Source organism: Populus trichocarpa, chromosome 17, assembly GCF_000002775.5.
Source record: "Populus trichocarpa isolate Nisqually-1 chromosome 17, P.trichocarpa_v4.1, whole genome shotgun sequence".
Classification (NCBI taxonomy): Eukaryota; Viridiplantae; Streptophyta; class Magnoliopsida; order Malpighiales; family Salicaceae; genus Populus; species Populus trichocarpa.
This window is the reverse complement of record NC_037301.2, coordinates 8774168-8798189: the sequence shown is the minus strand read 5'-3', so window position 1 is coordinate 8798189 and position 24022 is coordinate 8774168. Positions and strand designations below refer to the sequence as shown.

The window sequence follows — 24022 nt, the reverse complement described above, 5'->3', positions numbered from 1 at the left end:
TTAAAGGCTTTGATCAAAATAAAAAAATAAAGGGAAAGTCAAGTGTGGAGAGAAAATTAGTGGAGTGAAGAAAAAACAATGAGAAAAGAAGAATATATATTTTACTCTTATATAATGAGGCATACTTTAACGCTAATGAAATTGGTTTTTATATTCCTAGTGTTTGTGTTTCTTTATTATAGGAATTTAAAGATAATGAATATAGCAGTCTATTCTTTAGAAAGGTAGTTCATTTACATGGTGTTCCATGAAGCATTGTATTTGATTTAAGTTTTTGAGCTACTTCTAGAAGGTTTTGTAGGGTAAGTTAGGAACTAAATTTTTATTTTATACTACTTGTCATCCATAAACAGATGGTCAAACTGAAGTAGTAAATAGAAATTTAACTTAATTATTAAGAGCTATCATTCAAAAGAATCTTAAAAACTATGAAGATTGTTTACCATTTATTGAATTTGCATATAATTAGACTTGATTCCTTTACCTGTTGATGAAAGAGTTAGTCTTGATGGTAATCAAAACGCACATGTAGTGAAAGACTTATATAAAAACACACGACAACAAATAGAAAAAAAAATGAGCAATATGCATTCAAGACTAATAAAGAATGCAAATTAGTAAGGTTTGAACTAGGATATTAGGTTTGGGTGCATATAAGGAAGGAAAGTTTTCCTGAATAAAAGATATCAAAATTGAAGCCTCAAGAAGATGGTTATTTCCATATCATAGAAAGGATTAATGACAATGTCTACAAAGTGGATCTACCAAGTGAGTATTGTGTTAGTACTACATTCAATACTTAATATCCCTCTTTCTTTGATGTAGGTGATGATTAAATGATGAATCTTTTCGAGGAGTGGGAATGATATGATCCAAGCAACACCAAGAGATCCGTTAAAGGTTCTAGTGGTTCAGTGACAAGATTTAGGGCTAAGAGGTTCAAAGAGGCTTTCAATGGACTTATTTAAGACACGTAGGCTAAAGTGGATACCAAGAATAGATTACATAATGAAGAACAAGCCTTGATTAATTTAATTCATATTTAAAAAAGGGTTATAGATGGGCATTTTGACATTACAAAAGGACCGAAATAAGAAGATTCAAATCTACTAGTTTTAACCTTTCACTGCTATTTTTTCATAGATGGAGATATAAGAGGAATTTTAATGTGATTCTAGTTGTATTGGAAAGTAGACATCCATAGTTTTCCTGTGATATATGTCATGCCTTCTAATTTAGTAAGACAAAAGAGAAACGTATGTTTGAATTTGGAATTTGATTATGCCAACAGATTATTAAAATAACTTTGTCTTATTTAAATTAGTTGGGTAGTTATTTTATATATCTTTTAGTTATTATTAGGCCTTTTAGAGATATGAGGGCCTTTTAGAGTTATATTTATTATTATCCATATCCATTAGGGATATCATGTTAGCCTTATGATTCTTTTTAGTATAAACACTATTTTGTAAAGACTTTTTGAGGTTAGACTATTTTTTAATAAATAAATTGGTGTTCTTGATATCTTTTATATGGTTGAGTGATTCTCATACTAAATTCTTGATTGAACTTGCAAACACTTTGAAGAATTGATCAACTTTGTTGTTATTTTATTTTACTCGTTTACGTAGGGTGGGGGTAATTGACACGATCAAAAGATTGATGTCTTATCCCAAGTGCAAGAGTGTCGAAGTAATAAATAACCCGATAAGACTAGGGTTGAACCATAGGGAGGTGAACTACATATATAAACAAAGAGTTTATGAGAATTTTATGGGATATCGATGTAAGGATTAAATAAGGATAAAACAATTGTCAAGGTTAGAGGATCCACTAATGGTATTTCAAATAAGTATAGTATAAACTCTTTTTATTATTCAACTGGAAACCACACACAAAGGAGGTTCCAATCGGATTATAAATTGTTAACATCATTAGGTTAGTTATCTTATTCGAATAATGCTAATACTTGTAAATGTTGTTAGGTATTCATAATGTTAATTTATGTTAACAACAAATCAAGTTCCTTTCATAACATAGGTGTCGGTTATACCATACAGTTGGTTATGAAAGGATCAAGTATTTGTTGTACCAAAGGTTATACAACATAAATCTAGATTAACCATTTAACAAGCAAAATATTAAGAGTAAATAAGATAACAAATACAAAACATGTTAGTATCAAACATTAAAGTCCATGTTGAGTTTACACTATACTTATTCTTACACCATTAGTGTAACCTTTTCACCTTGACATAATAAACTTAATTAAACATAATGAAAGAGAGAAACATAAATAAACAAGATAATAACATAAATAAGATGTAAGTTAACTAAATAAAGGAAAGGAAATGAAAAGCATAAACAAGATATTAATATAACATAAAATAAAACTTGAACATTACAAAATACAAAGAAAGAAAGCAAGAATATGATCTTGATCTAAAAACCAAGATGCTTAAATGCATGGCAAATGCCTCCTTTTATAGGTTAAAATTCAGAACTATTGATTTGATGACTAATTGTTGAGTGGGTGGCCACCTCTTGACTTGGTAACAACCCTTATCTTCTTGTCTACAGAAAATGTCATTGCTAACATCAAAATTTGAATAGATAGTCTTCATGAAAGTTTTGGAAAATTGTGTCAACTATCCAACAAAACAAGAATGAGGTCATTTTGACTTCTAGAACTCGAGATATGTGCTGAACACTGAACAGTGTCTGGGCTGCAGGACAGATTCCTATTTCTCTGTTGTTGCTATAATTTGATCTTGAAAATGGTCCTTTTAAATCTTAGACTCTTCATGAAAGTTTTAGGCATATGTCTTAGCTTTCTATCCATATAAACCAGACCTAAATACAAGTTCTACAGCTCCAGTTATGATCCAATAACTGAATGGTGTTCCAATTTGAATTCAACCAGCATCTCTTTTCTAAGCTTAGCCCTCTCTTTATCTTCGCAATTTCAGTAGTTAAACTCATCAATCAATTCTTTTATTTATGTGATAAGCCTGCATTTAAAATGAACATTTACCATAAATTAAAGGTATCTTATATTATCAGACTTGTTATTATAAAATATACTTTCGTTAAGGAGTTATTGATACTTCAAGTGCAAAATGATGATATAAAACCTTGATAAAATGCACTTTTAAGTACTAATCAGTAATCATTGCATATAATTTTGGTTCTCTGATGTAGGTTATTGTTAGGTCAAGTTGCAAACCATTCAAATTTGATTTTAACATATCTTGAAAGGTGTCCCCATCATTCAACAAGACTCTTTCTCATCTCTTTTATTATGAAACTTACAAGGAATCATTTACATTGGATGATCTTTTAGAATTTTGATTGTCTTGTATTTTAAATACAAAAAGTATTCTGATTTAAGTTTAAAACAATTTTGTTTATTAATAGAATAAATTTTTAATTTGGTCCCACTAAATATGCTAATTTATTGATCACTAAGATAATCTTCTAATTAATATGCTAACAGGTAATTGTTTTTATCTTCTAAAAAGGAGAAACCACTAAATAAGAACTTAATCCAAAGATGAGATAGGCAGCAACCTCATAAAATCAAATAGGAAGTGGATATCTATGACTCAAACCCTATGAGAAGCTTATCTACTCCAAGTTAACACCACACACAAAAAAATGATAGGTTTTTTTAAGAAGGAGAGAGAGGATTAATAGGAATTTAAGTGCTTGATAGCAAGTAAATAAATTAAATAAAGCAATGAAATAAATAGTATTGAAATTGGTAAAAAGAATAGTTGAAATTACATACATAGGCCTGGCCAGTATTCAAAGTGATAATGTGGTCTTTTGTATATTAGTAAAAAGTTTGAATCTTATCTAGACATATAAATCCTAATTTTATACAGATGTTACTACCAAGTAATGAGACTTTATTGAGTCCTTATACAAATTAAACTTCTTTTATATTGATACCATGTGAACCTTATACAAATTAAACTTTTTTTATATTGATACCATGTGAACCCTAAGCTAATCTTGTAACCTCTTATTGGTTATTATGTTGAGGACTCCCACTTTTAATAAAACTAGCTTTAGGGTTCTTTGTGCACATTCAAACTTTCTTGTTCGATTTTTTTTTCTTAGTCAATCATAGCTTTTGATCACTTGGTTGACTATTTCCTTCAAATTTATTAGTAGATCAAAACTCTTTAAACACAGTCAATTCTACTATACTTGATCGATTTCAACTTTCTTTTCCTATTTTATTATGAACAATCATTTTTTTTTCTATGATTGACACATGGATATTAATTTTTGGTGTAAACACAAAGTAAGAGGTCTAACAATCAATCACGAGATAATACATGTTTAGACAAAGATACAATTGAATTTTTCATTATCATATTATCTTGTTGAACCTAGTGTAGGTAATCCGAGTTTGTTATGATAGTGAATGTGTTCTTTACACTAACGAGGGTTGGAGGGCCAGGTTTTGATTTATCAGTGAAGCCACACAAGCCTTGCCAATTAAAAAAAAGTTCGATTTATTATGAACTATCATATTTCTTCTATAAACACGTGAATGTTTATTTTTATGCAAACACAGAGCGAGAGGACTAACAGACAATCACATAAGATAATACATGCTTAGACAAGAATATAATTAAAGTGCTCATCATCAATTGATCTTGTTAATTAATCGAGTACATGTAATCCGGGTATGATAATGGATGCATTGTATGCAATAAAAAGGGATGATGGGCATGGTTTTGATCAATCAATGAAGCCATACAAGCCTGTTTAAAGACTTGATTTATGTCTTCAGGAATTCTATTAATTAGTTTATAATGATGAGCATAATAAATTTATTTTTTTTATAAAGATAAATTTCTCTATCAATATATCTCCTATTCATTAAAAAACTAGAACCGTTGTGGTAATATTTTCAATTCAATCCCAAGAATGTGCAATAATTCCTTTAAAATGTGCAAGACTGATTCACTAGAAACACTTAATCATTGATTACCAGCGTAGCTCTCTCCAGTTAGGAACAAATCAGTCTTTGTACATAGGAAATTCTTGAAGCCAGTTCACAATAAATCTCAAATCATCCCCAGTTGTTGACCCACTCCTAAAAAATAACAATCAATAAGTCACCAGGCAAAGACAATGCAATTAACAAGAGGGGAAAATAGAGCCATTTCCAAGAAGAAAATATACAAATTCTGGTGTCATTCCAGGAAATATAATTGGAGCTTGTGTTTGAGTATAAAAATCCAACTCCAATTGGTGATTCAACGTGGAGCATATTTGATTCTGTCAACATTATCAAGATGATGTTATAACTAGTTCCCAAAATGATAAAAACAAAAAAAAGGGCATTCAACATATATTCAATTTGTAATCTTACCTAATTTCCAGGAATATTGATTGGTTTTTGACAAGAAGTCCATTTTTCCCTGGTTGGAATGGACCATGCATGTTCCTCAAAAGCGCCATAACCAAGTGAAGAACAATCAAGGCCTAGTGTGAAGATATCCGTAATACAGCATTGAATTCGAAAATTACTATAAAAAGATAAGGCAGAAAGTTCATGGCAATAAACATGTAGCTCAGCTAGCATTCCAATCTTCTAAAGAGGTCTCAGGTTCGAGTCTTTTCTTGTAAACTGGAAAGAAAAAATAAAAAAGGGTAGACAGTATATCAAGCATAATACAAACCTCCATTTAAGACATAAGGTCAAGGACGCGAAAGTGGATCAGCTGATTCTGCTTCAACAAAGTTATAGAATAGAACTCGGCCATGTTTGGCATCTTTTACAATGTAGCCAGAGTACTTTTCAAAGGGAAAATTGCCAGGCTGCCCTGGTAGTCTCGTTAACAGCTCAGCACAAGATTCCGAGCACCAGAGAAAGAAGAGCAAGGAAATGAATCGAATAACCATTAGAAGAAAAGATAAGACGATATCATACTTGTTTGTCTAACCGGCCAACCACGTTCCAAACTGCAGTTGGCCACAGAAAGCATAAAAAATGACGCTTTTTGCAGCTAACCGCAGTTTGAAACGTGGTTGGCGTGTATGACAAACACACTAGGCACTTCAAAAATAAAAATATCAAGTAGATAGAGGGGGGTGGATATCAATGATGGTTTAAATTGGAATCCCGCATTGTTGCTAACGGATCACAAATTGTCATCTTTTCTTTTCGTTTACCGGCCGGCTTCTTGTCTGTGGCAAATATCCGGCGCATATCCTCTCAAGTTCTTTGCATCTCGTCTATAGCTTGAGACAACGAATAGCTCAAGAAGGATTATTTTGTTGACCGTGAGGATGATTAGCTCGTTAGACCTCACCAACTAATTGTTAGCTACAATATCTCATGCAGATGGCAGATGGAAAAGGGCAACACAAAGCAAAAACTGAACTGCGCGATGCAAGGCAAGCGTACGAGGTCAAAACGTTTGCCTATGTAGAACTCGTAACCTTTCTTTTAAAATCCAAAATATTCACCATTACCCATGCATGCGCCGTGATTGAAGCCGAAGAGGGTTTCTTCACCTTGACTTTTGTGGGGAGGGAATTCCAAAGAATGACTCCACTTGGCCGCACACCAACTGGTCTCAGGTGTTGTGTTTCGTGTGAGGGAGAACTTGCATTGCATATTAAGACAGATTTCCTTCGATTTGTCTAAATTCAAGCCATGATCACTTGAATCCATGCACAACGCGGGGGGATCATTTTCAAGCTATTAACTTACCATGCATGATCTAGCCTATAACTACTACTTCATGGTAGGATGTACCGTCAAGAGAGGGAAAAGGCACATGGAACCGAGCGCCCTTTGTTTCTTTCAATAGGGATAACGGCATGTAATTATATGCCACCGAAAAGCGAAAAAGATTCCCAATAGCAACAGTTGCATCAGGACATCTCAGGATCCCCTAAACCCTAGCATGCAGCAGAGCTACATATTTCCCGTCTCAGAAGTACCCGAAAAGAAAGATCCTGCAGAACCTATGTTTGTCCTTTCCAAACACAGGCAGCATGTTGTACCTTCGATTCTCGCCCACTAGGTAGGTACCACAGGTAAACTGTTCATACACATGGATCGATTTTGATTTTAAATTTGTAATTTTTTTAAAATAATATTTTTTTTATTTTTTAAATTTATACGTTAAAATAATGTAAAATCACAAAAAAAAAATTCAAAAGCACAAAAAAGAAGCCCTACCTATATCTAGAAAAGGAAACGAGATAGAGATGATGGTGACACAAAAAGTGCACTTCGAACATTTCCTCGTTAAGCCATTGAGCTGACAACCTGTTTCCAGTGCGCCACATACAAGACTGTCCCCTTTCTTCCTTTTATGTACAGAAACTATAGTGAAAAGGCACCAGGCGCCTTGTGTGGTGTTCAACAAGAAAAGAAGAGGAAAAAAACCATACGCATAAAAGTAAAAAGAAATAAAAGATCTGCTAATCTGCTGCTACTGAAAATAGGTGGGCAGCCAACGACAATATGGAGGGAAGAATGGTGTAGACAGCAGGCTCACGTCTCCACAGTTGTTGGATCTCCGTACAGTTCTCCTACAACAATTAAGTCCTCGGGTTTCTTCCTTTCTTGAAGCCACGCAAAGCCTTCCTTCCCTCCTTCAGGCAAGGAAAGTCCATCAACTGCATTGTCAGCAAGAAAAATATTATCAAATACTTACTAACTCAAAAGATTTCACCGAGTCAGAACATTGTTTCATTAATGTAAACGTTTTGAATCAACTTTTTGAAGATGCACCATGATACCTGAGATATTGGAAAATGGAAAGTCAAAGTAGAATTGGCAATGCCGGCCATCAGAATCGGATCCGTAGGGAGGGCCAAGCACATCTAGGACAGCACATGCTGTCACTGCTGTAAAGCAATGCATGTTGCCTCCATCAGTGGGGTAAAGGATAGAGGTGTTGCACGGAGCAGTGAAGTTGGAGTTGACCTTGACCTCGGCCAAACGAGCTTCAGGTTGCTGGACAACAGGCTGCTTTGCTTCATTAACCAAAACCATTAAGTCAGGCTAGTTTCTTTTGCAAGTATAGAGGAGGGAAAAGTGGAATTGCCGAAGTCAAGTATTCTGCTAGGGTTCCCCATGATGCAAACAACTGAGACTCATGGTATAGAGGGAGAGGGTCAAGATACTACCAGCTTCCAGTACAGGTTATGAAAACGATCATGTGACCTTTCTATCTAGTGAGAACTAGAACATTGCTCAAATGAGGATTGTGATTTTTGAATTGTTCAAAACTTTTTAGGTCTTATTGACAACTTTAAGACCAATTTCAAAATATATAGAGGGATTTATTTTTTTTTCAATGTCCACCAGCTTCAGTTTACAAAGTTAGATTTACATTTTTCTTCTCTAATTTTCTCATGGAATTTGCTATTTTGATCAAATACAAAGTGCACAACCAGTAAAAACGAATTATTATGCTTGAGCTGGACTATTGCAAATAAAATGGATTACTTTTCAACTTTTTTATTGACCCACAGCATATTCAATTAAATGCTTGATTTCTTTGTTTAATAGCTCGTCACCAGGAAGATGAATACTAGGTTTGGCAAGGTCAGGTCATTTTCTAGTTCAACACTAACCCTCATAGAGCGTTTCTATTTCTTCACCTTTAAGTACAAAAAAATCTGGCAGCACAAAATTCAGTATCAAACACAAAAAAAAAATATAACTTACATTTTGAAGGACTGACCACAGCAGATGTGCTGGGAGGGACATCAACCACCCAGTCATATGATTTTATGTGCATAGTCCCAAAGAGAAGTTTGCTAAATACAGTCATTCCAGGATGATTATGAAGTGGAATGGCACTTGAAGGCGGCAAGCAGAAAATCCCTATCTGTGATAATTGAAAATTAGAGCACTCAAGTCATATACAATTCCTCAAATATATACAAGAAAGCACCTCAGAAGACTGCATACAGAGAATTTTTCACATTCATGGATATATATGTATCTGATCACAGGAGTTTCCCCAGCTACAGAAGCTCGAAAATGTGGCATTTCTGGACTGAGACCAACATCAGCAGGCTTGAAGTCATCTAAATAAAAAGAATCAAGGACAAATTAATATCAAACCCAAAAACAAAATATAGCTAATAGTACTTTTTCATCAGCAGCAACGAAGAGGTGGCACTTCTTCAGTTTTATACTTGCGTGTTTCATTCCTATCACTATCCTCATTTTATTGAAATGCATCAAAAAAACAAAACCTTGAAGTAGACCGTATACATCAATGTCAAATATTACTTGTGTGCCTGCATATGTATCCATGTGTGTGTGAGCAATCATGCGAAGTGCATTAACCGAATGCTATTAAAATAAGAAAGGCTGAACCACAGAAGAAATGAAAGCACGTCCATGAAGGGAATAGCAGTAATGGAAGTTGAAATAGCGAACTAGAGGAAATTGAGAAGAGGTTGCGTAGTCGTGCTATTCATGCTGGCTCAAGCCTTCATTCATCTTTGTAAGGCTTCTCATTCCCCCAAGGATTATAAATCTAGTAACTAAAAGGCCTTGAGGGTCAAGACCATAAAAAATATTGAAAAGACAAAAAAGAAATCGCATCTACATTCTTGCTGAGAAACATCGTACATTTCATCAGTATTTTTTTATTTCAATTAAAAAATCATAGAAAAATTGCCATAGGTACAAAAACTAACAAAAAAATAATAATAATAAAAAGCAGATACCAATGGGCCTTTCTCAGACAGTAAGAAAATATTAATTAAACGAAATCTGATTAAAGGAAGAGGGTAACGAAGATAACCAAGCATACAATGTACTGGAGAAAGTAAAATCATGCCAAGTTCAACAACATCACAACAATAAGAATTGAGATAAAACAGGCATTAGTATTATCAAAACCAAACTCTAAAACCCCTCAATTATTATGCTACCCAATTTTCCAACTCTAAAGAATCAAATTCAAGGCACTGAAGAAAGAGAATTAATATCACAAAGAAACATACCCAAAACTGCCTTTAGCTTTTGGATATTATCGGGAGAAGGAATAATTCCAGCGCTACAAGAGTCGAAGACTTCATTGCAGGTGTTATAAAGCTTCTGCAACGGCGATGCAGACACCATCTTCTTATGACGGCGCCGCCGGCTCTTCTTTCCTTTGCTATTCGTATTGGTTTTTGGATTCAAATTCGAATTCGGAGTCGAACCTTAATCCGTTGCCAATTCACGAACTTCGTTTACTTTCTTATTAGCCACACTCGTCTTCGTTTACTTTCTTATTTGCCACACTCGTCTCAATGCCCATTCAACCCCCACAACACCACCTCTCAAAACAACAGCATAAATTCCTATCTGGGTATCTTCTCAAAAGCAAAAATTTCAGATCAAAGATTAAAAAAACACAGACATGGGTATATGGGTATGCAAGATTTTATAGGAAAGAAACAAAAAAAGGAAACAGAGAGAAAAACACAGTATATGTATGTGTGTATGTATGAATACGCAGTTTTCACTAAGTATGGTACTGTTTACTTAGTTTGATGCTATGTGTATTTGTGTGTTTAGAATACAAGAATAGAGAGGCAAACGGAGAAAGGAGATGATGTCGAGGTGAAAATCGGCATCTCTTGTGATGTGAGGGTGGGCAAGTGCAAAATGGAGGAAGATTGGGGTATAAATAGGAAGAAGGTAGACCAGGTGATTTTTCTAGGGTTATTTTTAGTTTAAAGGAAAATACAGTTGGTTTCTTTGAGAGAGAATCAAAACCAGGGGCCATTGCTTCCATTCTATGGGCTGTTTTTCTCTTTCCTTTAATTTATCCAAACTTTATTTTTCTTTTTTTGTATATATAGTGGTATTTCTTTCATTCTTTCCGATTTTGCCCATTCTTTTTTTAGTTTTTCACATTCTTCCCACTTTTATTTCTTTTAGAATAAATAGATGGATCAAAAACTTTTGAATGTAAAAAAATAATTTATATGTTATGAAGATTTTTTTTTGCTATTGTCATGATACAGACTAATGGGTAAAATATAAAAAAAAAATTACCGACTTGTTCTCTATTTCAAATTAAAAATGGTGTGGAAGTTGCTTTTATATAATAGAGTTGATTTGACATGTTTAAAAAAAAATCAAAGAATAAAAAAATTAATTAAAAAAATATAGCTTGGATTTTAAAAAAAATCAATGAGATATATTTTAAAATAATATTGAAACGATGACATATTTTATCTATCCAAATAATATTATGTTTAATAATTCTAATTTAATTATATGATAAAAGGAAATATACGGAGAACAATTTAAAATCAACTAGATATTTAAGAATGAAACTATGTTCTAAATTTTTCAAAGAAAAATTTAGTTTGATTTTCAGAAAAATATTTTCCTTTCAAGTCCTCTTTGTTTCATGAAAAATGATTTTCTGAAAATTATTTTCTAAATTTTTCTATGTTAATTAACCATCATAGAAATTGGTCAATGAAAAACGATTTTCACTCAAAGAAAAATTTGGATTGATTTCTAGAAAATCATTTTGTTTTTATTTTGAGCAAAAAACATTTTCTAAAGAGTTGCGAAAAAATCATAAATATCTTGTTACTTGTTAATTATATCAAATTTGGTCCTCAATCTTTTGATTATTATATATTTTGTTTAGAATTTTTTTATTAATTTCATCCCTTAGAATTTGATTTAATTTGATTTTTATACCAACTTTAGTCCTCATTTTCTTGATTGTTATTTGTTTTTATTTTATATTTTTTTTAATTAAAATTTTTTACCTATCAATTTTGGTTTTCATTCTTTTGATTGTTATTTATTTTATTTGAAATAATTTATGAAATTGATTTTTTTTTAATTTCATCTCTTTTCAACTTTTTTATCTGTTAGATTTGATCTCCATTCTTTTAATTTATATTTATTTTTAAAACTAATTTATGAAATTGGATTTTTTACAATTTCATCCTCCTTTAACTTTTTTATTTGTCAAATTTGGTATACGTTCTTTTAATAAACTTGAAAAATAATATTAATAAGTTATTTATAACTTATTTTTCATAACACTATCAAATATCATAAAATAATTTATTTTTCAGTAATTTACTTTCTATTAAAACCATTTTCCAAATGGAAAGTGCTTTCTGGCAAACAAATGGATTTGGAAGGAATATATTTTTTAGAAGTTGCAAAAAATTCAAAAATATCATGTTATTTTTTTTACTATATCAATTAGTTCTCAATATTTTGATTCTTATATATTTTATTTTGTTTTAATTTCATTCCTTAGAATTTAATTTAATTTGATTCTTATATCAACTTTGATTCTCAATTTTTTTATTGTTATTTGTTTCTCTTATCCTTTTATTATTTGAGATTTTTTTATCAATCAAATTTGATCATTATTCTTTTGTTTACTATTTGTTTTATTTGAAATAATTTAAGAAATTGAATTTTTTTCTTTATTTCATCATCTTTCAACTTTTTTATATGTCAGATTTGGTCATCATTCTTTATATTATTATTTATTTTATTTGAAATAATTTATGAAATGTTTTTCTCAATTTCATCATCTTTCAACTTTTTAATCAAACAAATTTGACTCTTATTCTTTTTATTATTTTTTTATTTGAAATAATTTATGGAATAATTTGTTTTTTAATTTTATCATCCTTCAATTTTTTTTATTGTAAGATTTGACCTATATTTTTTTATTGCTATTTTTTTATTTGAAATAATTTGGGATTTTGTTTCAATTTTATCCTCTTTCAATCTTTTATCTGTTAATTTTGGTCTCCGTTCTTTTAATAAACTTAAAAAAATAAAACATTAATAAGTTATTTTTCAGCTTATTTTTCATAGTATAGTCAAACACTAGAAAGTATTTTCTAATTCTTTTTTCATGACATTGACAAACATAAAAAAAAAATCATTTTCTAGAAATTTATTTTTCATGGAAACCATTTTATAAGAGAAAACTATTTTTCAGCAAACAAATGGATTAAGGCGGAATACACTTTTTATAAGTTGTAAAATTTTTTAAAAAAAATATTATGTTATTTGTTGATTATATCAAACTCAGACTTCAATCTTTTGATTGCTATATATTTTGTTTTGAATAATTTTTTGATTTTTTTTTAATTTCATTTCTTAGAATTTGATTTTTATATCAACTTTGATACTTATTCTTTTGATTGTTATTTGTTTTTATCTTATCATTTTCTTAATTAAAATTTTTTTATCTATCAGATTTGATTATCATTCTTTTAGTTGTTATTTGTCATGTTTGAAATAATTTATGAAATTGATTTTTTTTTCAACTTCATCATCTTTTAACCTTTTTATATGTTAGATTTGGTTTTCATTTTTTTATTACTGTTTTTTATTTGAAATAATTTATGAATTTTTTTTTCAATTTTATCCTCCTTCAACTTTTTCATCTGTAAATTGTGGTTCTCATTTTTTTTAATAAACTTAAAAAGACTAAAACATTAATAAATTATTTTCCAGCTTATTTTCTATGGTAGGCCAAACACTGAAAAATATTTTTTAATTTTTTTCCATAACATTATTAAACATTAAAAAATAATTTATTTTCCAACAAACAAATAATTAATTAAATAATTTTGTATTCCACGTAGCCGCGAAACATATATATATTTCTCACGCAACAAACTAACTTTTTACGATTTCCAAAGTTATATTAGAATTAGACAATCAATGTTTTATTGTCTCCTCGAATATATTTGAAGAGGAATTTTTGGGTCATCTCCTTGTAACAATTTTCATTATATTTTACAAATGATTTGGGTACGCAAAAGTTAGTCAGAAAAACAGCTTTCCCTTCCTAAACCCACACCTATCAATCCATCCTACTGAGCCATGTTAATTACTTCAAATATATATATATAAACAAGAATAAGTTTTTTTAAAAAAGTATGCATATAATTATGTACTAAGAATTGTGAGGGAATGATATTTTAAAATAAAATATAGATATAAAAGAGTTTTGATAGTGTTCATAAGTTCATTAATAAACTTTTAAAAGTCAAGTATTGAAGATATTTTGAAATCTAAATAAAAATCTAGGGTTAACGAAGAGCTGTGATAAGTGATAACCTGATTTTGCGCACGTGTTTCTCGAGCCTCTAGAACTTGCCTTGTTTGGTGAGGTCTGAAAAAATCATCCGCCGATGAAAATAAAATCGAGTTACTGTTTATCCGTTGAAATTTATTGAACATTTGGGCTGCGTCCAAGCAGAAGGATTTGAGAGAAAGGATTAAAATGAGAGAGCTTTTGGCATAATTATCATAGCACATGATGAGGCGAGTTCGTAGATATTCAACTAGTTTTTTATGGTCTGTGATACGCTGCTGGTGTAAAACAATTTATGCATAATAGCTGAAATATTTTTAAAATACTTAAATGATAATGTATAAGATGACATATTTGTTTTAAAAAAAGCATTGAGATGACTATATATTGGATCGATATAAGCCAATAACAGTTAATATGTAAAACTTACAATATGAGATATAGGATCATGATCAAATCATGGAACTCATTTCAAAACAAATTAAAAGGTCTAATTATAATGAATCGAATATTGAAGGTTGAAAGCGAGAAAAAAATATAATTAAAAAAAAATAAAAAAAAAGACTCGAGTGAACTTACATCGGTGGTCGGCTCAACGCTGTGGGCCAGGTCATATATTTATTAACGCAAGAAGAACAAAGTTAAGGCAATAACTCATGAAGTCTCAAATCCAGACTTAATCAAGAAGTCTAATTTCCAACCAATTTAATGTCAGATGATAAAATAAAAAAATAATCTAAAAAGCTTGTCAAAGCATAAAAATAATAATAAAAAGAATGAGGATTAAACTTTATAGAAAAAAATAAAGGATGAAATCGTAAAGAAAAATTAAAAAACATATACAAAAAATAACAATAAAAAAATAATGACTAAATCTGAGAGATAAAACAAATTGGAGAAAGAAATGAAAGTAATTTCTAATTTGAAAAAAAAAATATAATTAAAAGAAGATGAACTAAACTGAATGGAAAAGAAAATGTAAGGTTGCTGTGAGTTTTCTAGGGGCAACACGCAAATCAAGGTTGATAAAAGAAAAATGAAGAGAAAAGAAAATCAAACTGGCACTAAACCATATAGAATCAACATACATGTTTTATTCAGGGAGAAAAAAAACACAGAAAAGAATCAAATAATACGACAAAACAACTGTTTTGACAACTAAAGGAGGCGAAGTGGCTGAACAACCTTTTCATTTTGTTTTATTTATCAAATTATCATATTACCCTAACATCAAATAAATATTATGAAAAGGCCTCTAAAGCCATGCTCTGATAATTTTGTTTCCAACAGAAATTAGGTTATTATATTGTTCTTTAAAAAGTAAAAAAAAATAAAAATTGTCTCTAGATTAGAGTATATTAAAGTGTTTTTTTTTTTCTTTTAGGAATATTCAAGTAATTTTACTGTGTAAAATAATTATGAAAAAACTTAAATGCCCCTGGGCAATTCTTAAACGACAACTGAGCCCAATGAAAAAATTATTTTACCCTTCGACACCAGTAATATCTTCAAAGGCCAAAATAGAATTTCACCACTGCAGTGAATCATGCCTTTTCCACGTAGCTTTTGCCACAGCGTTGAGGTGTTTCTATTAACTGTCTTGAATAAAACAAAAGACAAAGTGGTCCCTGGGGCTCACTGGGACGCCTTTGGAAGCGTGAACTGTCTTCCATCACTAGCGTCTGTCTAGGTTACTTAGCATTTCATGTCCGTAAGAGAGCTCGGGCGGCACTAAGGAATTTCCTTTGGTTGTTTTGATGTTCGGAAAAGATAGAAAGAATTTTGTTTTTTCTTTTAATTTCTTTCGTTTTTCTTCTCCAGTAAATAACTTTAAAGTATTTTTATTATTTTAACTCAACATTAGCTTTTCAGTCCTTCAATAAAAAATAATTACAATCTTTTAAATAATCATATTTTTTTTTTGTTGATTTTTTTAGCGTATACTCGTATCAAAATTCAGGAAATAAACAGTACTTTCTCAGGTATAGTGGATAAGTGAAAAAAACAAAACTAAAGGGTCATTTTCCTTTTAAAAAATAAATAAATTTTCATTTTTTTATGTTTTCAAGTTTAGATTTTTTTTATTCAATATAAACAGCATCTTTTAGTTTTATTATATATATAAAAATTTATGATAATTTTTATTATTTTAACTCAACATTAGCTTTCCAGTCCTTGAATAAAAGTCTTGTTTTCATCGATCTTGGTCTATCTGAAAGAAATCTTGGTCTATCTAGTAATTCTAAAAGATATTCCACTCGTCATTTTCATGGAACTTAATTCTCAAAACCTATATAGCAAGTGGGCGAGTCAGACAGCAAAAAAAGATGATGATAGTAATCATTTATCACATGCCTATTTTATAGTCAAAATTTTTTTATTCAAAAACATAACATTTCAAAAAAAATTATGAAATGAACCGCATAGGAAAAACAAAAATATATTAAAAAAAATTATAAAAGCACACTAAAACTATGATTAGGACACCAATGATATTATAAAAAAATATCTTAACAAAATAAATCCAACAATACCAAGAAAGACCATGAACAATGACCCAAGTGTCACTACAAGATTTAACAGTTTTACCGACGGAATTTTTCCATCGGCGTAAGACACATATTCTGTCGGTAATTAATTTACCGACGGAAATGCTCCGTCGGTGAATCTTTCGTCGGTATTTTTTTTTCCGTCGGTAAATCTGTTGGTAATAAAAAAATAAATTTATCCGCTTCATTTCGTCGGTATATCCCTCGGTAATAATATTTGTTTATTACCAACGGATTTACCGATGGAATTTTCGTCGGTAATTCCGTCGGTAATTATTTAAAAACATTTAAAAAAAAATTCATTTTATAAAATTATAAAATAATTAAATTAGCATAAATTAACACTGTATAATATATACTCAAAATGCTTGGAAAAAAGAATAAGAAAATCAACTCAAACAAATTTACAACAAATAAATAAAACGAAAAAATAAGTTCAACTAAAAAAATTCATATGAAAAAAATAAAGTTGCAATTGCTAAAAATTTAAATCTATCAAAATTCAGGAAATAAACAGTAATTTCTCGTGGTATAGCGGATAAGTGAAAAAAACAAAACTAAGAGGTAATTTTCCTTTTAATAAATAAATAAATTTTCATGTTTTTATTTTTTAAAGTTCATATTTTTTTTATTTTTTAGTTTTTTTTAGATATAAAAAGTTATAATAATTTTTTTTATAAATGAAACTTGAATGAATAAAAATTAAATATATCTGCTTTTTATCCCTAAAATTCTTGACTTGTAATAGACATCATTATTTTTTTCTCTCGGCTGCTGCGTAAACTTGGAAGGTGTTCGTTAATACGTTCAAAGAAACGAAAAGCGGTATTGTTTGTTGAGTGGTATCGTATGAACTGGGATGTGCACTCCATGGCATTTCCTGTGATTTTCCTTCACCTACTCCCTTTGCCACGTGATTTGAAAAACTAACTGATATTTAAAAATTGTTTTTCCAATAGAGAGTGAGGACGTGGAATTTAGTCCAGAATTAAAGCAAGACAACGTAGGCAACAATTAATCTCTGTAATTTGACCTTTTCTTTTTCGTGCCCTCCACCACGTCAAAATCAACAAAGTATTCTGTTGCTAAGACATCATCTTTATCTCTCAAAGGATAAAGATTGCTGATAAATTATTCTAATGCCTTGGTGGGAGGTTTTTTAAATATGTAACATGCATATTACAATTACAAATTTACAATAACCAAAAAAAAAAAAAAAACCCAAAGCATAATTAGGTTTCACTGTGGATTGATATACTATGCACATATTTACAAATCATAGTAATTTTTTTGTATAAAAAAACACTGGTTATCAAAATTTTTTTTAATTAATATGAGTGTTCGGACCAGCTTGCACGTATTTCGATTAATCACACAGGTCCTGAAGTTAACGATCATGTAAACCTTCAATAGTTCTGAGGTTTGTGAGACTCGAACTGGTGATCTTCAAGAAACAAACGTAAAACCTAACCAATTGAGTTACATTCATCGAAGTTTTTTTTTTTTCCATTCTTACTTGAGTCTTTATTAATGGTCAAATCGATGGTTAATTGAGTCTACTTTTTTTTAGAATGAACAAGATTGAAAGATTAAACATCAAAGTGAAAAAGCTAAGGAAGCGGGTGGTAATTTCAATTTGCAGTGAAAAGTTAACTTTGGTAATTTTCTTTTAATTGGATACATTTTAGTCCCTTTAGTTTCCTAAAACTCATTTTTGGTTCAAAATTTTATTTTCATTACTTTTATGTCCTTCAATTTGATTGAGGAGAGAAAGAGAGAGATTACATGAATTCCAGTTGAAAAGAGAAAAAATTATCATTAATATTGATTCTAACCACAAAACACATCGATGATAATATTAATAAATTACATATAATTAAGAGGTCTCGTTGAGGAGGGGTTCAAACTTTATCTTGGTTTAAAAATAAGTAAATAAAGGTAAAAAAAATATTTATTTCTCGATTTGATTTTGTATTTTTAGATTGTTTTTAAAGCTTTTTAGGTTGTTAAATTTTTTTAAAAAGATTCTATATTGAATTTATTTTAAATTCAAATTATTTTATTATTTTATTATCCAATTGCTTTTTAAACTTGTCAAATTAATTAAATTATATCAATATAACTTTCATTCGATTTGAATTGATACCCCCAGCTATACAGGAATCATGTGGAAAGACTTGAAATTTGACCTGCTTAGTTCTTAATTACAATGCCAAGAATTTTTCTTCGGCTTGGATATTTTTTAATATTAAAATAAAAATTTGGTGCGACTTACCGCGTAACAAAGCCATATTACCCCCACCTGCCCTGCCCATGCAAGCCCCGATGTGTCTGCCCAATGTTTTGGACCAAGAGCGGTCCCACATTACCTACACTCACCTCTCTCTTAAAGCCCTAAATTATTTTTTTCTTCAAATTTATCTAAATAAAATAACTATTATTATTTTTTAATTTATTTTAGAATGAGATAATTTTTTTATATATATTAGCGTGCTTTCTTTTTGTTATGTCCTTGATGATATTTATTTTCTTTAAATTTAATTATGATTTAATGAATAATATTATATTTGAAATATTATTTAATTAGATAAGTTAGACTCAAGTTTTAGTTAACGTCAAAAACTTGTTTAACATTTTTTTTCCACATATAATTTATAAATTATTTTTTAAAACACATTTTTTTTTCACGATTATAATTTTTAAAAAGCATTGTCAATGCTTATATATTTTGTTTTTTTTTTTTGCAAACGGCAGCAGACTGCAAGTTAAAAGTGAGTAAAAAATTAAAAAATTAATTAAATCGAAAAAACTAAAAACAAAATAACTAAAAAAACCGAACCATGAAAAAAACCGATTAAACCAATTAAAAATTTTAAAAAACCGACCAGTTTAGTTCGGTTTTATAAGCTGAAACCAAAAAAAGGGAACCGAACCGAATCCAAACCGGAAAAAACCAGAAAAAAACCCGAGTCAAATGGGAAAAAAACCGAGCCAAAACCGAGTTAAACCAAACCAAAACTGGTCGGTTTAAACTGATTTTGATTATTTTTTTCAGTTTAATTATTTAAAACAAAAAAAAAACCAAACCAAACTGAAAATAATCACCTCTCATTCTCATTGTAAGCATAAGACTAGTCCATAACTATAACAAACTAATTAAAATAATTTATCAACTGTTACACCCGTAATACTATCCTTTTTATAACCCCTTAATATAATATTAATATTATAGCATACTTTACTACTGACATGTAAATACCGAACCACCTCTAACTAAAGAAAAAATATCTTAAAAATTTTAAAAATTATTCATAACATATATAATGTCTTAGTCTTAAAAAATTTAATAATATATATAGCACCTTAATAATATTTCAATATCTAACTATATATATACTTGTAAATAAATTAGTGCAATTTTCTTTGTGCTTGTTATTCACTGGAATGCTTATCCAAGCTATCGATAATTTATATTACTAATTTTATGTTTAAAAAATAGAATAAATAAATTTAATTTTAACTTATTAAAATTTATTTGAAATATTCACATTTTAAAAGTCAAATAATTTAATTTATAAATATGCAATTTTTTCAAATAAGGTTAGAATTGTTTTTTTTAATATATAATAATATTAACAATTTCTTTATAAATAAATATATATATATATATGAACCTAATATACAAACTTTTTTTAATTTGGTCAAGAATATTCAATGAAAATAAATATTTTTTTAATTTTTATTATAAATATTTTATATAGTTTTCTCAAATTAATTAGGCTTTTATGTTTTCATACAAATGCATAAAAAATAATTTTTTTTTTGTTTCTTTGCTGAAAATTTCTTTATAGATTATGATAAGTTTTTGTTTAAAAATCCATGCTTCTCATAAAAAAGACATGATTGAGTCAAAATAAAATATTAAATAAAAGTGAGTTTTGACTAAAGAAATTTATTTTTCTCTACTAAATTTAAACCATTTGAATTTTTAAAATTATTTGTTTTAATTTCTTTGGGTTTTTATTCAAATAACCATGCTTTAATAAAAAAAATAATTTTTTTTTATCTAACTAGGAAACAAATGGCATGAATAAGAAAAGAAAATTTTGTCTAAAGAATATTAGAAGTGTTTATTTTAATAACTATAAATTGTTTTTTTTTTATAAAAAATCAATTTTTCCAATTAACCGGAGGCATAGCACAACAAAAAAGTCTAAGTACACCTAAAACACACAATTAATTATGATGACATGAAATAACATAATAATAAAAAAAAACTTAAATTCTGATTGCTAAAATAATTGTTGTAGTTTACTAGATTTTATATGTAAAATCATTTTTTATACTCTTTTGATACTTATTATTTTAGATATATATTTAAATTACCTGTTTATGCTATATTACGAGTCGGATAAAAATATTTTAAAAATAAATAAAAAAAATATTTAACTTGTAAGGAACTTTTTAGTAGTGTTATTAAACTCGGTTTACCGGGTGAAACTTGAATGGCTATGGATGTTTATGGATCCCTTTGAATGCTCAGTCTAGGAAAAGTTTAATTGGCAGCAATTTGCTTCCGTCCTCCATTGGAAGTCATGACTTATTGACGCAAGCTGCTATGGCTTAAGCTTCCAAGAGAAAGAATTCCCATGCCCTGTCCGAAATCTCTCGATCGCTTTGGATTCTAGAAGGCATGAACATGTTTTTCTTTTATCGTACACGACAGAATCTTGAAAAGTTGTGCTTCTTTTCTTCGTCTCTCCATCAATGAAGAGAAATGCATAAAGGTCGACGACAACCATTTTGACTATCTGGTTTCGATGCCGGCTAGCCAAATTCCGATCCCACCAATACCTTACTTCACTCATGAATTTTGTACCTTTCTCACCAAAAAGAAGCGCCATGGTTCCTTTCTTGAATTTGGGATATCGATTCCATTCTTTCCTATTCTTTTTCTTATCAATTAAGCTTCACATGTGAATAACGAAACAAGGTTGAATGATTTATAGAATTACTTTTTTTATTGTTTTTTTTTCTACTTTGACAAGATTTTTAGATTGATTTTTTTTTTCTAATTTTATCCTTTAACAATAAATTGGTTGGAAATTTACTTTTTTTAATTGAGTCCAGATTTAAAATTTCACGGGTTATGATTTTGAAAGATTAATCCGAGTTTATAATATTCGCTTAAGTTTGCTTGATTTTTAATATTATTAAATTAGAGCTGTTTTTTTTATGTTATTAAATTAACCAAATTTATTAAATCCAGTCAACTCAATGACCTGATTCTTGAATTTCTTTTATTTTTTTAGGAATCTTAGCATCGTCTTATCTTTTATTTCATCTTATTCTCTTGATTTTGCATCTTTTATTATAAGATAATGTTCAAAGCTATCTAAATCTTTACCTCCCTTATCATGTGTAGGTTCAAAATGTGTGTGTGTGTGTATCCCACCTTTTCGTTCTCCTACGTAAAACGATCAATTTGCTACACGTCTCTTTATGATGAACTTACACGAACAATATACTTATAGTATTTGACCCATGGATTGAAATGATGATTTCATAGATTGAACCATTAGCCTGAAATCTGACCTATTCAAGGCACAATTCAAATATGATGACATCTTGTCCATCCTCTGCGGTCCTAATCTGTAATCTCTCCATGTTAGTATAATAATTACCTGCTCCCCTCTTGTTGCTTGTTTCGACGTCGCAGCATCTGACATCATCAGATGGGCTGCCATTGTTGAAACTCTAGCTATCTTGGCACCAAGAAAGTAATCTTTGAACGTCAGAGACGAACACTAGATAGAATGTCTATCATGTATAGTCGCAGTAATGATGAAGTAAAGAGGCCACAGATGTTCTTGCTGGAATGGTCGTAGCAGGATAGAATCGCAGCCTACACTTCAAATCAAAAGGCGACATGGATTGCGAAAATGCCATCCTCTGGTCGCTCCCTTAGGCTTTAAGCAACAAGCCTCTTTGACGACCGCATAAAATCTACAGTCAAATGACCGTGTGTCTTCTATCTCTTTCCGTCCCTACCACACCCTGTGATTCTCCTAGACATGGCTGGGCTTTACATTCACAAGATAATGATCTCTCTTTAAGGCATAAAGTAGAAAAGAAAAACAGTGAAACGATGAACAGGTTGTATGTGTTTGTCGCAAATTAATTGGCAGCCTTCATTACTTTTAAGTATTAAAAGAGAAATCAATATCTATATATGTTCATACTTTTGAAAGAAAGGCAACTTCCTCAGCGCTGGGAGACATCCAATATCACTGTATTTTTCTCTGGATATTTTTGGTAAATGTACGTAACATCTCCTGCTTCTTTATGAAGTTTGTAATCAAAGATTTAGTTTGACCGTTATGAGCCTTTTTTTTGGTTTATGATTCTATAACCTTTCAATGATAAACAGGCCCTCTTTGCCTACTTGCTAAAAGCAGAGAACTGCAGTGCATCATTCTCCAGGTAGGTTGGATTTGGTTACTGTTTCAAAAAAAAAAAAACCATAGTGAGGTTTATTTCTTGTTTTAAAAAATTAACTCTAAAACTATTATAAAAATAAATTTATTTTATATTTTTATCTCTATTTCTTTATTTAAAAAACATTTATATCATCATCATCTTTGTATATATTATCTCGAAACAATAATCAATTGTCTTTAAAAAAAAGAAGCTTTTGTCCATATTCTAAAAATACAAAAGGAAAAATCCTCCATCATTTTATAGAAATTAAAAAAGAACATAATTGTTGCAAATAGTACTTTTAACAATCCCAATCCATGGGAAGATTAGTTTAGCACCGTTCTAAGGAATATGAGGTGTCCTTTACCTACTCCCCAAATTCTATTATATATAATATTAGATTGTTGTAACGTGATGGGTCAAATTAATTTTTTTTAATTTATAAAAAAATATCTAGATGTTGATAATATTTTTATACTAAAATATAATTTTAAAATCATAAGAAGATTAATTCGACGTGATCTGATCGACCTGATGGTTTTAAAGACAACCTGAATAACTAGTAAAAATTATAGTTTGACTCACAAAAATTCAACAAAATATTCTTTTTTAAAAAAATATTGAAACAACAACATATTGGATTAATTCGTGACAACTTGAATTAACCTGCCAAATTCTTGATCTATAGCTAGATTATGAGATCATGATAACCCCATATAAAACAAATCAAAATAAATTATGAAGTTCAATTTCTAATCAATCTAGTGTTGAAGAATGAAACAGAAAAAAAATTAATTAAAAAATAAGAAAATCAACTTGAATTAACTTGTTAAATCCATGACCCGAGACATGAAATTGAAATAACCTCATAGAAAGTAAACATGAAAAATGACACGA

General features: G+C 29.6%; 1 protein-coding gene across 1 annotated transcript; it reads right to left on the bottom strand.

The window, feature by feature from the left end:
- Positions 1 to 7249: 7249 nt before the first annotated feature.
- On the bottom strand, positions 7250 to 10793 carry LOC7482454 (plant cysteine oxidase 2). Its single transcript, XM_006373247.3, has 5 exons — positions 10009 to 10793; positions 8960 to 9078; positions 8714 to 8876; positions 7780 to 8016; positions 7250 to 7656 (listed from the first exon to the last, which is right to left on the bottom strand). The coding sequence occupies exons 1-5, from the start codon at positions 10124 to 10126 to the stop codon at positions 7532 to 7534; spliced, it is 762 nt and encodes a 253-aa protein (XP_006373309.1). The 5' UTR covers positions 10127 to 10793; the 3' UTR covers positions 7250 to 7531.
- Positions 10794 to 24022: the final 13229 nt, after the last annotated feature.

Coding starts and splice junctions, on each gene's coding strand:
- LOC7482454 (XM_006373247.3), bottom strand. CDS start 10,126: ATGGTGTCTGCATCGCCGTTGCAGAAGCTTTATAACACCTGCAATGAA. Junction 8,877..8,959: donor ATGAATGTGAAAAATTCTCT/GTATGCAGTCTT, acceptor CAATTATCACAG/ATAGGGATTTTCTGCTTGCC. Junction 7,657..7,779: donor TCCATTTTCCAATATCTCAG/GTATCATGGTGC, acceptor CTGACAATGCAG/TTGATGGACTTTCCTTGCCT.